At 50.7% G+C, this 13,257-nt stretch overlaps 1 protein-coding gene across 3 annotated transcripts; it reads left to right on the top strand.

Annotated features, from left to right (window-relative positions):
* Positions 1-400: 400 nt before the first annotated feature.
* On the top strand, positions 401-11,499 carry UPK1A (uroplakin 1A). 3 transcript variants are annotated; one of them, XM_007165147.2, is made up of 10 exons: positions 436-1,028; positions 1,468-1,616; positions 1,702-1,802; positions 2,214-2,305; positions 3,804-4,004; positions 7,086-7,160; positions 7,294-7,401; positions 9,274-9,453; positions 10,774-10,857; positions 10,937-11,499. In XM_007165147.2, exons 2-10 carry the CDS (start codon positions 1,582-1,584, stop codon positions 10,979-10,981), a joined length of 921 nt encoding a protein of 306 aa, XP_007165209.1. In that variant the 5' UTR covers positions 436-1,028; positions 1,468-1,581; the 3' UTR covers positions 10,982-11,499. The 3 variants fall into 3 exon arrangements, with proteins under 3 accessions (XP_007165210.1, XP_007165208.1, XP_007165209.1); XM_007165146.2 differs by lacking the exons at positions 10,774-10,857; positions 10,937-11,499 and adding an exon at positions 9,870-10,716 and having other exon boundaries at positions 413-1,028; XM_007165148.2 differs by lacking the exons at positions 7,086-7,160; positions 7,294-7,401; positions 10,774-10,857; positions 10,937-11,499 and adding an exon at positions 9,870-10,716 and having other exon boundaries at positions 401-1,028.
* The last annotated feature ends 1,758 nt before the right edge of the window (positions 11,500-13,257 follow it).

A 13,257-nucleotide genomic window follows, 5' to 3' on the forward strand; every position in this document is an offset into this window, starting at 1 on the left:
ATTATTTTGCAAGTTACTTTAGCTAAAACTTATAAAATGTATTTGACAGGTTATATACATTATTATTTCAATGTTCTCATTAGTCCTTAATATAGATGTAAATCAACAGAGAAAAACTATTTTAAATGTTTAGTGGATTGACTAAAAATCAAATTTTAGTGGATAGTGGATTGACTAAAAATCAAATTATCCATTTTAATCGTAAAACATCTCATGAGTCTTATTACCAAGCCAGTATCTTGACGATTGAATTTTAAGTTCCATTTGTTTGCCCATTTCTCACTGGGGAAAGCCAAAGCACAGAGAGAAAACCAAGCAAATGCCCTAGCTCTCCGGGTTGAAAAGTTCTGGGGAAGGACGGGCCCAAGTCACCCTTTTCGCCTGCAGAATCAGACTTTTGCCACTAGGGGGCGCCACCGGAGAGACCGTGGGCCGCTCCGGAGCGCTGCTGGTGAGGCGCAGCAGCCCACTGCACACCAGGCCCGAAGACACCCTTTGCAGATATCCCCGGCCTCAGTTCCCACCGCCGCCCAGGAAAGTGGTCTGATGGTACCCATTCTGCAGATGGGCAGATGCACACGCCAGTCTCGCGGCACGGAGTAGGCGGAACAGGGATTTGGACCGAGGTCTCTTCGATTCTGCAAACTGAAGACATTTCCACCCACGGCTCCACCTCGCTGTGACCCTGCTTTGTCCGCGCGTTTGTGGTGACGGGGGGGGGCCTCCCACCACGCGCATTCAGGGTGCCCCTCCCTTTTGCTTGCACACTCCTCTCCCTGCTTGCTCGCTGAACACTCATCTCAAAATCCCGTCACACACCCATCTCCTTCCATCCTCCCCCTCAGCGCAGAAACCGAGCACCAGCATCCCGAGCATCCCTCCCACTTGCCTCATCTCCTCCCACCTCCTTGCCTCATCCAGCCGCCCTTGCCTGCTGGGGTCCCTGCCTAGACCTCCCCTTGGGCTCCCAGCCTTGGAGAGGTGGAGCCACCAGTAGAGGATGCAGTTCTGGGCTTGCGGACACACGTGTGGGTTTTTTGTTTGGTGTGGTTTTTTTTTCATTGTTCATTTATTTATTTATTTATTTTTGGCTGCTTTGGGTCTTCATTCCTGCTCCCGGGCTTTCTTCTAGTTCTGGCGAGCGGGGCGGCGGGGGGGGGGGGGGCTACTCTTCCTTGCGGCGCGCGGGCTTCTCATTGCAGTGGTTTCTCTTGTTGCAGAGCACAGCTCTAGGTGTGTGGGCTTCAGTAGTTGCAGCATGTGGGCTCAGTAGTTGTGGCTGCGGGCTCTACAGCACAGGCTCAGTAGTTGTGGCGCACGGGCTTAGTTGCTCCGCGGCATGTGGGATCTTCCCGGACCAGGGCTCGAACCCGTGTCCCCTGCCTTGGCAGGTGGATTCTTAACCACTGTACCACCAGGGAAGTCCCCTTACTTGTGGGTTTGACCTGGATCTCTCCCTCCTCCCAGGAAGGCCCTAGTCCTGAGGAGAGACATCAGGTTGTGCACTCGCCCTCTCCACCCCGCCCACTTCCACCACCATGACAGACGGGGAACCAGAGGCCACTGCAGGTCACCCTGCTCATGTGGCCAGATATTAGCACAATCTGGAATTTCAGGTCTGTAAATCACTTGGGGGAGGGGGCTCATAAAACTGTTCTCCCATTCTGATCTGCCGGCTTGACCTCTTGTCCCCTCCTCCAGACACCCTCCCCCCTTCCAGGAAACTGGCCCAAGGAGGGGCCTGGGCATATATAGGGAGCCACTGTGGGAGGGCCTGGCCAGAGAGGCTTCAGGCAGAGAAGGTAAGGACGGGGCTCTGGGGGTCTGGATGGGCCGGGGGAGCTGGGGAGGTCTGAGGCTAGGGGTGGGGGGCAGCCCTGAGCTCTGGCCAGTGACTGCCCCACCCAAGGCTACGTTTCCTCTTTTTTATTTGGCCAAGCCACTCAGCTTGCGGGATCTTCGTTCCCCAACCAGGGATTGAACCCATGTCCCCTGCAGTGGGAGCACGGAGTCCTAACCACTGGACCACCAGGGAACTCCCTCCTCCTCTGTAAAATGGCCCACTGCCGGGGTTGTGGGAGGCTGGGCACACTTGGTACCGGCTTGGGCCCATCAGAGAGCTGGCAGCAGCCCCTGGCAGCTGGGGTGTGGAATGGGGGCAGTGGGTCCTCTCCCGGCCCCTGCCTGGCCTCATCCCGGCTCCTGTGTCCCAGGCAAGACTATGGCTTCTGCGGCAGCAGCAACAACAGAGAAGGGGTCTCCAGTTGTGGTGGGTCTGCTGGTCGTGGGAAACATCATCATTCTGGTGAGACATTCCCTGGTGCTGGGAGCCCAGTGGGCGGGTGAAGAGGAGGGGGGCGGTCCTGAGCCTGGGAGTGGGACAGCTGAGGGCCCAGGACTCACCTAATGGCCAGTGTCGCCTGGCTCTCAAGTCAGAACAGCCCCGATTCGAATCCCAGCTCTGCCTCTCCCCAGCTGTGTGACCGTGAGTAAGTGACTTTACTTCTCTGTGCCTGTTTCCCCATCTATAAATTACATCCTCACTGTGGGCATTGTTGTGTGGATTAATCCATGTATGGCCCTCAGCTCAAAAAAAGTGCTTGACCAGTGCCAGCTATCATCATTAACATGATTATAGATATAAGGTGCCTGATTGGTGCACAGGAGACCAATAGTAATGTATAATAACAATGTCTTTTAATTACGTGATACCTGTACATGGCTCTGCAGCCAGACAGCCTGGGTTCAAATCCCAGCTCTGTCACTTTCTACTGTGGGACTTGGGGCCAGTGATGTAACCTCTCTGGGCCTCAGTGTTCTCATCTGTAAGATGGAGATAAAACAGGAATGCTGAGAGGATAAAATGAGTTATTGGATTTGTGCTTAGGCCAGAATTTGGCACACGTGGTTGCTATCTGTGTTGGCCATAACAGCAGTAGTGCAGGAGAGCTGGTAACAACGATGATTATCACCCAGAAAGCAGTTTCAAGGACCACCGCACACAGTAAATACTCTATGAGAGTTAGATTGTTGGCAAAGGTATCCACTGAACAGTCTTCCTCTCTCCTTGTTCCCCATCCCAACAGATAACCAGATTTTTATTTTCTCCAATATTTCTTTAAGCAAATAGGAACCTATATATCTATTTTCTCCCCTTTCTTGCCCCAAACATAGCTCATTCCACACCCTGCTCCGTGCCTCCCATTTCCTCCTACGCACATTCTCTGTGCACATGAGTCCTCAGACAGCCTCCCTGCCCTTTTCCACAACTGCCCAGCCCTCCGTTGTGTGGCATCCTGGCTCCTTTACCCACAGTGCTGTGGGGAATAACCTTGTGGGTGTGTGATTTTCCTGCCTGGGCAGGTGTATCTGGAGTATTGATTCCTGCAAGTGGAATTGCTGGATCAAAGGCTTGATGCTTTTGTGATAGTTCTGGCCACGGCCAGACTCCCCTCCTCAGGGAATAGCAACACTCTTCAGGGGCGGCGGGCTAACCCAGCATCTCCTCGGTGCCAGTCATGAGCTCCAGGCTTTGCATGTAGCGTCTCTTTGTATCCTTGAAGCCACTGGCAGCTGGGGTGTGGGTGGGGGCAGGGATCTGGCTGGGTCCTCCCTTCCCTCATGGCCTCCTGCCCACCTTCATCCCTGCTCATGGAAGGTGACATCTTTGCCACTCTTACTACGTGCCCACTTCACCAAGAGGGCAGTAGAGGCTCAGAATGGGGAAGGCCCTTCTCATGGAGACTCATGCAGCCGGGGCTGCTGCCCCTGTGCAGGCCTTGCTAACCGGCTGCCCTGTCCAGCTGTCAGGCCTGGCCCTGTTTGCTGAAACGGTATGGGTGACCGCCGACCAGTACCGCGTGTACCCACTGATGGGCGTCTCGGGCAAGGATGACGTCTTCGCCGGTGCCTGGATCGCCATCTTCTGCGGCTTCTCCTTCTTCGCGGTGGCCAGCTTTGGTGTGGGCGCAGCGCTCTGCCGCCGCCGGTCCATGATGCTCACGGTGAGGCCCCAGGAGGAAGGGATGGGGACGGCTGGGCACAAAGGTCACCCTCACAGAGTCGTAGTAACAACCACACCGCAGCCACTAGTGTGTGTTCCGCGTGGCACCACACTTGGGCCTCGTGGCAATCAGGTCATTTAATCTGCCCATAACCTAATAACCTAGGCTCAGCTGTTACCCCCATTTTGCAAAGAAAACTGGGGCACAGGGGAGGCAGGGAAGGAAGCTCTGCCTGGGAGGATGGCTCTTAAGTAGCAGGACTGGCATTTGAACCTCAGCTGGTTGGTCTCCAGGGTCTGTGCTCGGGAGCTCTGTTGATAACAATGACAATAATAATAGCACAGCAACCATTTAATGAGCGCTCACTACATTCTACATGCTTTACATAGATCAGTTCATTTGTTCCTCACAACCCACCGTGAGGTACCATCATCATCATCTTCATGGCCCATTTGACAGAGTTGAAACTGAGGCTCAGAGAAGTGAATCCACTTAACCAGGGTGGCACAGCAAGTGAGTGACAGAGCCAGGATTTAAACCTGAGCACTTCAGTGCTTGAGCCTAGGCTCCTAATCTCTGCCCACAGCAATAACCCACACTCCCCAAGTACCTCTCATGTTCTGACACTAGGCTAAGCAGTTTAGAAAATGAGCTCCTTCAATCCTCCCAGAATCCGTCTGAAGTTAGTGCTTCTCTACCCATTTACCAGATGAGGAAACTGAGGTTCAAAGAGGCCCACAGCCCAGATGATAGGGAGACCAGGGATTCCAATCCTGGCCCCACTGACACAGAGCCAACACTGGGTTTTCCCCAGCTGAGGGCTTTTTGGATTCCCAGGAGCAGCTACTTATCCAATCCACAAATATTTATACAGCAAGAACCATGTGCCAAACCCTGCTCTAGGCACTAGGCTATTTTGTGAGCAAACCATAAAAGCCCTTGCCGTGGGGGAGGATACTCTCATGGGGGAGACAGTGACCAGGCAAGGGAGAGCTGGAGCTGGGGATGGGAAAGGGAAGCTCTTGCAGGCAGGGAAAGGGAAGCTCTTGCAGGCAGCGAAAGTGAAGCCCCGGGGCGGGGGCTGGGGCGGGGGCGCTGGGGGTTGGTAAGGGAGTGAGCCGCTTGAGTATCTGCAGAAAGAGCACTCCAGGTGGAGGGAACAGCAAGAGCAAAGGCTCTGAAGCCAGAGGGGACAGGAGTCCAGTGTGGCTGGAGCCAAGTTGGGGTAAGTGAGTGAGTGAGAGGAACTGAGGGCGGGCAGGGGAGGAGAACAGCAGCGGGGGGAGGCTTGCTGGCCTTGAGGGGAGAGAGGGGCGAGAGCGGAGGTGGGCCTATCAGGTGGACCTGCAGGCCTTGGTAAAGACTTTGGCTTCTCTATGAGTAACGTGGAGCCATGCAAAGGCTCTTTTCCTTTCCTTTTCTTCTTCTTTTTTTCTTTCTTTCCTGCATTAGTTCTCTGGCAGAACAATTTAACCAAAGTCCTAAAAGTTCACCCAGCTAGTAAAAGAAAAAAGGTCTGTGTCTGTCTCTCCTATTAGTTTGTCATTAACTAAGACACAGATTTTTTTTTTTAATTATTATGGGAAATCTCAAACAGACTAGAGTGAACGGCACGATGCACCCTGTGTACCTATCGCCTGGTTTCCACAATATCACCCACACATCGTCCCCTCTACCCCTACCCTCTGCCTGCCCACATTTTTCTTTCCTGGGGTATTTTGAAGCACATTCCAGACACCAAGTCACTTCCCTGTAGATACTTGCGAGCACAATTCTCTGAGTGATAAGGACGTGGTTTTAAAGCAGCCAGGCGCGTGTGGCCACGTCACCTCGTCTGGGCAGCGGAGCTGGTACATCCACACCCCACGCCCTGTTGCTTTAAGGGTGAGGGGAGGGGACAGCTGAGGATCAGAAAAATAATTTTCATCAAACACCAATTAAAGAGGTTTTTCAGGTTTGGGTTTTTTTGGTTTTTTTTGTTTTCCCCAATCACCGTACCGCGGGCACATCGTGCAAAATTCACCCCAGTCCCTTCCTATCTATCTTCCAATACCCAATCTGTGTTCAGATGTCCTTGGTTGTCTCGGGAATGTCTTTAATTTTTTCTTTTCTACAGTAGGCATTCATTTTACTGCATCCAAGCCAACAGTTAACAGTTAAGGGAATACCTTACATATTTTTGTTGATTGCATTGCCCTGTAACGTTTTATTTTAAAAAATTTCAAACATACAGAAAAGGTAAAGACTTGCAAGGTGAACACCTGTATATCCCCCACGTAGATGTTTCCATCCACATTGTCCTATACTTTTTTTTTAACATCTTTATTGGCGTATAATTGCTTTACAATGGTGTGTTAGTTTCTGCTTTATAACAAAGTGAATCAGCTATACATATACATATATCCCCATATCCCCTCCCTCTTGCATCTCCCTCCCACCCTCCCTATCCCACCCCTCTAGGTGGTCACAAAGCACTGAGCTGGTCTCCCTGTGCTATGCGGCTGCTTCCCACTAGCTAGCTATTTTACATTTGGTAGTATATATATGTCCATGCTGCTCTCTCACTTTGTCCCAGCTTACCCTTCCCCCTCCCCGTATCCGCAAGTCCATTCTCTAGTAGGTCTGCGTCTTTATTCCCATCTTGCCACTAGGTTCTTCATGACCTTTTTTTTTTTTTTTAGATTCCATATATATGCGTTAGCATACGGTATTTGTTTTTCACTTTCTGACTTACTTCACTCTGTATGACAGTCTCTAGGTTCATCTACCTCACTACAAATAACTCAATTTCGTTCCTTTTTATGGCCGAGTAATATTCCATTGTATATATGTGCCACATCTTCTTTATCCATGTCCTATACTTTTTAAAAGATTGTGTTTCTGGGAATTCCCTCGCGGTCCAGTGGTTAGGACTCAGTGCTTTTGCCACCAGGACCGGGTTCCATCCCTGGTCGGGGCACGGCCAAAAAAAAAAAAAAAAAAATTGCACTTCTCTCATGGATCCATCCCTTGAGGGTTGAGACTTCACAGGCTTGGCCCTGACAGGGCTGTCCCTGCGACCCTCCCTCCGTCTCTCCGCAGTACCTGGCGCTCATGCTCACCGTCTACATCTTTGAGTGCGCCTCCTGCATCACGTCCTACACCCACCGAGACTACGTGAGTCGGGGGGAGGACAGGGGAGGGGCATGACTTCCAGGGGCAGTTTGGTGAGGGTCTTGGGCCGGCAGTGGAGGTCGATCTCTCTCCCCACCCAGCCCCGCTGGACCCTGTTCTTCCTGGCCCACTGCAGATGGTGTCCAACCCATCCCTGATCACCAAGCAGATGCTGACCTTCTACAGTGCAGACTCGGACCAGGGCCGGGAACTCACCCGCCTCTGGGATCGCATCATGATTGAGGTGGGCGAGGGTAGGCAGGATGGGTGGGGAGGGCTGGAAGAGCTGAGGCTCTGACCAGGTCTCCCATTATGGCCCCCATTAGGGCTCCCATTATGCCCATTGGTAGATGATATCCACTCATGTGGTTCTTATGAGGGAGGGGCTCTGGTCCTTGTGATTTTCGGGATGAAAACAGGCCCAAAAGAGGGAAAGTCACTTGCCCAGGGTCATATGCTTGGTAAGGGGCAGAGCTGGGATCCAAACCTAGATCCAGAGCCCCTGCTCTTAACCATTGCACATGCTGTCTTTTTTTTTTTTTTTTTTTTTTTTTTGACAGCATTGGGTCTTCGCTGCTGCGCTCAGGCTTTCTCTAGTTGCGGCGAGCAGGGGCTACTCTTCGTTGCGGTGTGCGGGCTTCTCATTGCCATGGCTTCTCTTGTTGTGGAGCATGGGCTCTAGGTGCACGGGTTTCAGTAGTTGTGGCACGCGGGCTCAGTAGTTGTGGCTCACGGGCTCTAGAGCGCAGGCTCAGTAGTTGTGGCACACGGGCTTAGTTGCTCCGTGGCATGTGGGATCTTCCCGGACCAGGGCTCAAACCCGTGTCCCCTGCACTGGCAGGCGGATTCTTAACCACTGGGCCACCAGGGAAGTCTGCACCTGCTGTCTTAATAGTAACAATAGTAATAATAATAACAGATGGTGGTCCAGTGGTTAGGACTCCGTGCTTCCACCACAGGGGACTCGGGTTTGATCCCTAGCTGGGAAACTAAGATCTGCATAGCGGCGAGGCAGAGGCCAAAAAAAAAAAAAGAATTGTTCAATTAAAAAAATAACAACAGGGCTTCCCTGGTGGCGCAGTGGTTGAGAATCTGCCTGCTAATGCAGGGCACACGGGTTCGAGCCCTGGTCTGGGAAGATCCCACGTGCCGCGGAGCGGCTGGGCCCGTGAGCCACAATTGCTGAGCCTGCGCGTCTGGAGCCTGTGCTCCGCAACGGGAGAGGCCGCGATAGTGAGAGGCCCGCGCACCGCGATGAAGAGTGGCCCCCACTTGCCACAACTGGAGAAAGCCCTCGCACAGAAACGAAGACCCAATACAGCCATAAATAAATAAATAAAAATAATTTAAAAAAAAAAGCATACTATAAAAAAAAAAAAAAAAAAAAAAATAACAACAACAAACACTTAAGAGCACTATGTTTTGTTTAGCGCCGTTCAAAGCACTTTCAAGCTTATTTAATCCTCACAACCAGTCCATAAAGAAGATCAGCTCTTTAGCGGTGAGGAAACCAAGGCAGGAAGCTGAGGGTTTGCACGAGGTCACACAGCTGGTAGGTCACAGAACCAAAAGGACTCAAACCCAGGCTGTCAGGTTCCAGAAGCCACATTCTTAATTAAACTCAACATGATACGGCAGCACAAGAGGAGAATATTGAGGACCCAAGGGAAATTGAGGTCCCCATTTGGTTCGTCATGCAGCTAGCCAGGACTGGGACCCAGGTTTGAAGGAGCCTATGTTTTCATCATTTGAGAGTCACAAATTAAACACCCACGGGGGTCAGGAGAAGCCAGAAATCTGCCTTTTGGTGTCACTTACCTCAGGTTTTGTTGACAGCTAATTAAAAAAAAATTTTTTTTTCCAATGAATTTGTTTTTCAAAACAATTTTAAAATAAATCATGAGTGTGGGTTTGAGCCAAATCCCCCATCAGCCTCGGGGTGCTGGGACAAGCATCTTCTGCTCCTTTGCTCACGCACAGACACTGCTGCCCCTCTTCGAGGAGGCCCAGGATGTGGGAAGTGCAGGCCAACCTTATGCTTCCTCGCTGTGTGACCTCAGGGGAGCGGCTGTCCTCTCTGAGCCAGAATCCTCCTGACCCCTTCCTCTCTCTCCAGCAAGAGTGCTGTGGTACGTCAGGTCCCACGGACTGGGTGAACTTCACATCAGCCTTCCGGGCCACCACCCCAGAGGTGGTGTTCCCCTGGCCCCCGCTGTGCTGTCGACGGACTGGCAACTTCATCCCCCTCAGTGAAGAAGGCTGCCGCCTGGGCCACTTGGACTACCTGTTCACCAAGGTGTGTCTCCTCCCCGCTGCTGCGTCTGTCGGTCTATCTGGCCCTCTCTGGTTCTTCTATCTCTTTCTCCCTCCCACTGTCTGTCTGTCTGCTCCTCCCTCCCATCTGGCTTTGTCCTTCTCTCCCCTCCCTCTGACTCTCTCAACTCTCCATCTGTCCCTCCCTCCCTCTGCAAGTCAGCGGGATGAACCCCGGTTCCGGTTTGATCTGATCCAGACCTGGCGGCGCCTGAAACGTCTCATTTTGTCTGGGGATAAGCAACAGTAATAGTACCAGCAGCACAACACCAATAACAACCAACATTTATTGAGCTTTTACTTTGTACCAGGCCTCCTTGTAGGTGCTTTAAGTTTTTGCCTTATTTAATTCTCACCACAGCCTTATGAGGTAAAGGTTATAATTATCTCATTTTACAGATGATGAACCTCACTAGTGACGTATGGAGTTGGGATGTGATTTCAGGCAGTCAGGCCCCAACCAGGTGCTTTAATTCCTGCAAAGGGAGTGCAGAGGCAGAGAGAGAAACCAGAGGAGGAGAACCTGTCCCCTTGGCTGCCTGGGGGCCCTTCACCGTCATGCCTTAGATCAGATGTCACACAGAGGGGAGCCTGCATGCAAACCATCACGGCCACCAGAGTCGGACAGCCCTTCCTTGAGCCCTGGCTCTCTGCAGAGTGCTTCCATGCATCATCTCACAGAATCACCACGACTGCTTTCGGAGGGCAGTGCTGTCAAAGATCGCCATTTCACAGATAGCAAAACTGAGGCTCAGAGGGTCAGAATCATAGCTAGGCCCCATAGCCAGCAAGCGGCAGAGCTGGCCCCCAGCTCCATCCTGCCTGACTCCAGGGCACGCACCCTGAATCTTTGTTCTTGGCTGCTTCCAAGTTGCGCCAAGCGGGGGTCTACATGAAGGCGACAGGTGTGGGGCTCTGGGCCCACTCAGCCTGAGCTCCAAATGAGGAGGTGTCAGAACTGGACTGATCCTAAAGGCGTATTTCAAACCCTTGGAACTTGGGGGCAGCATGGGAAGCCAGCCCAAAACAAAATCACCCTCAGACTGTCATAGGCACCATCGGGGCAGCACCTGCTTGTGCAGGGCCTGGGTTAACATCACGTCCCTGGCTCCCTGAAACCACCCTGGGAGGGAGACACTGCTGGGGTCCCCAGGGTGAGACACCCACTTCCTCGTGGTCCCACAGGTAAGAAAACCAAGGCTCGAGGCAGGAAGTGACTTTCCCAAGGGCGCCCCGTGACTCTTGCTTTCAGCAGCCAGCCTCCCCAGGCATTTTCTCAGACCCCCGTGTTCCCCCTGCCCAGGGCTGCTTCGAACACATTGGCCACGCCATCGACAGCTACACGTGGGGCATCTCATGGTTTGGGTTTGCCATCCTGATGTGGACGGTGAGAGGCGGGAGCCTATGGGCTGGGTGGGATGCGGCTGTGAGGCTGGGGCGCCCCTCACCTGACTCCTGCTCTCCAGCTTCCTGTGATGCTGATGGCCATGTATTTCTACACCACGTTGTGAGGAACAAGAAGGGAAGTCCTTGTGCACACCTGGCTCCTCCTCCTGCTCCCTCCCGCTGAGATGGCCGCCTCACCTCTCCCTTTCCCACCTCCTCCACCCTTCCCTCCCTCCACTCCAAAGATGTTTTACCAGGTTTCTGAGCCCTGCTGGGAGTCGGCGTGCCCTGAAACCCCTGGACATGTGTGCACAGACCCTTAGACCTTAACCCCATCTCACTTGGCTGATTCCTGGCCCATCTTTCAGTGTCACCTTAAAGTCCTGTCCTGGGAGGGGGGGTGGGCCCTTCCCTGATCTTACCACCCCATTCACGGATGCCTCTCTTGTAGCTCCCTGAGTTCCTCCTTCATGCTGGATGTCGTCATCATCACTGAATAGTTTGTGATTGTCTATTTAAGCTCTGGTAGACTGGGACTGCCATGAGGGGAGGGACAAGTTCTGTTATGGTTACTTTAATATCCCCAGTATTGCCCAGCACAGGGCTGAGCATGGATATTCAATAAATACTGCTTGAATGAGTTAATTTGTTTTCTTCGGAGGCTGAGGCGAATAACCAGAACTCTTCCAATGGAAGTGGCAGAAACCCAGCTGGCACTGACTGAAACACAAAATAGAAAGTATTGGCTCGTGTAACTGAGTCAGTAAGGCTGGCTTCAGGCATGTCTGGATCCAGGGGTTCAGTCTAGATTTCCACAAAACCTGCTTCATTCTCAGGCAGGATTTCTCTGGCAACACGAGACTTACATCTTCATAGCTAAGCAACAGAGCAGCGAGAAATGGCCTCTTTCCCAATAACTTTTGCCAAGGTCAGGGATTAAATCTCACTGACTTGGTTTAGGTTCTAGACCCACTCTTTGGTTGGGGAAGGGCAGGCACTATGGATTAACATTCCTGCTAAGGATGCATCCAGGGGTGGTGTTAGGAAAGGGGGTTGTTTACCAAAGGAAAATCAGAGTGCAGGGATGCTGGGCCAGTACAGGTGACAGACATCCTCCTACTAGGGACTAAAGCTTCCAGCAGGTTCCCTAAGGGGTGCATGAGAGCAAACAGTTTAAGAATCTCATCACTGCTCTTTTGTCCTCTCTGAAGCAGGCTCATGCTCTGACCATTTTACAGCAATTAGGCCCTGCGAGGAGAGTTTGTCTTCCTTCCCCATCAAATGAGGTTTCTCAGGGTCCTCATTTACTCTACTGGTCTGCAGATGGTCTGTAAATGCTGAATTCAGATGTCAGCTTTTGAAAATATACTTTAAAAAAAAATCTGTATTGGTCAAATCTATTAGGGTGAAAATTGGAAACAACCTAACCTCCATCAGCAGGGGGTGGGATGTACAACTCGTGTTATATCCTTGGACTGGAATTCTCTGTGGCTGTTAAAAAGAAGATAGATCTATGTGAACTGATATAAAAAGATGTCATAATGGTATAAATAATTAGAAAGCAGGTATAAGGATGTTCATTACAGTAACCTAAATGAACATCAGTAGGGGACTGGTTAAATTAGCTATGCTATGTCTATTCTCTAGAATACCACACACAGTAGTAAAAAATAATGTTTTAACATGAAAAAAAATCTCCAAGAAATGCAAGTAGAAACACTTGGCAAACCACATACAGTACTTTTATCCCTGTAGATACATATGTAGGGTAGGTTTTGTCTTTTAAAATAAATGGGTCAAGGTTTTTAAAACAATTTTTAGAAGAATTAGGGAAAATACTTTTTAAAATCAAAAATCATTTATAACTCTTCCACTCCCACACCAAGTAAAATTTACAAATGGAAGTGTCCCATGTTCCGCTCCCCAGTAAACTCCCCCCCCCAAATCTGTAGATAACTGCTATTAATACATGATAAACGTCCTTTTTGGCTTTTCAAAAGTTTATATCGACATATCTATATATACTTATATGAGCACACACATACACACACATTTAATAGAATAATGCTTTAAATATTGCTTTGCAACTTGTTTCCTTCACTTAACTGTACATTTTGGTCATCTTTCCATGTCAGTATATATGAATTCACCTCTTGTTTTTTTTTTTTTTTTTGGCTGTTGCAGTGTATTCCAGAGTATAGCTGTGTCATCGATCATCATGCTCTGTTGTAAGTAAATAAGGCAAGGAGCAGGATAAGCATAAGTGATTTCATTTTTATAAAAATTCTATATACATATTTCTCATGAGGGATTCCGTTGAGAAGGGGTATGGGATGGAGGGCCCAGAGGAGGAGGAATTTTCACACCATATATATCTTTATAACGTTTGAAAAAGATGTTC

The sequence above is a fragment of the Balaenoptera acutorostrata genome, chromosome 19 (genome assembly GCF_949987535.1).
Source record: "Balaenoptera acutorostrata chromosome 19, mBalAcu1.1, whole genome shotgun sequence".
NCBI lineage: Eukaryota > Metazoa > Chordata > Mammalia > Artiodactyla > Balaenopteridae > Balaenoptera > Balaenoptera acutorostrata.

Coding starts and splice junctions, on each gene's coding strand:
- UPK1A (XM_007165146.2), top strand. CDS start 1,582: ATGTGGCCAGATATTAGCACAATCTGGAATTTCAG. Junction 1,617..1,701: donor AGCACAATCTGGAATTTCAG/GTCTGTAAATCA, acceptor CCCCTCCTCCAG/ACACCCTCCCCCCTTCCAGG. Junction 9,454..9,869: donor TGGACTACCTGTTCACCAAG/GTGTGTCTCCTC, acceptor CTCATTTTACAG/ATGATGAACCTCACTAGTGA.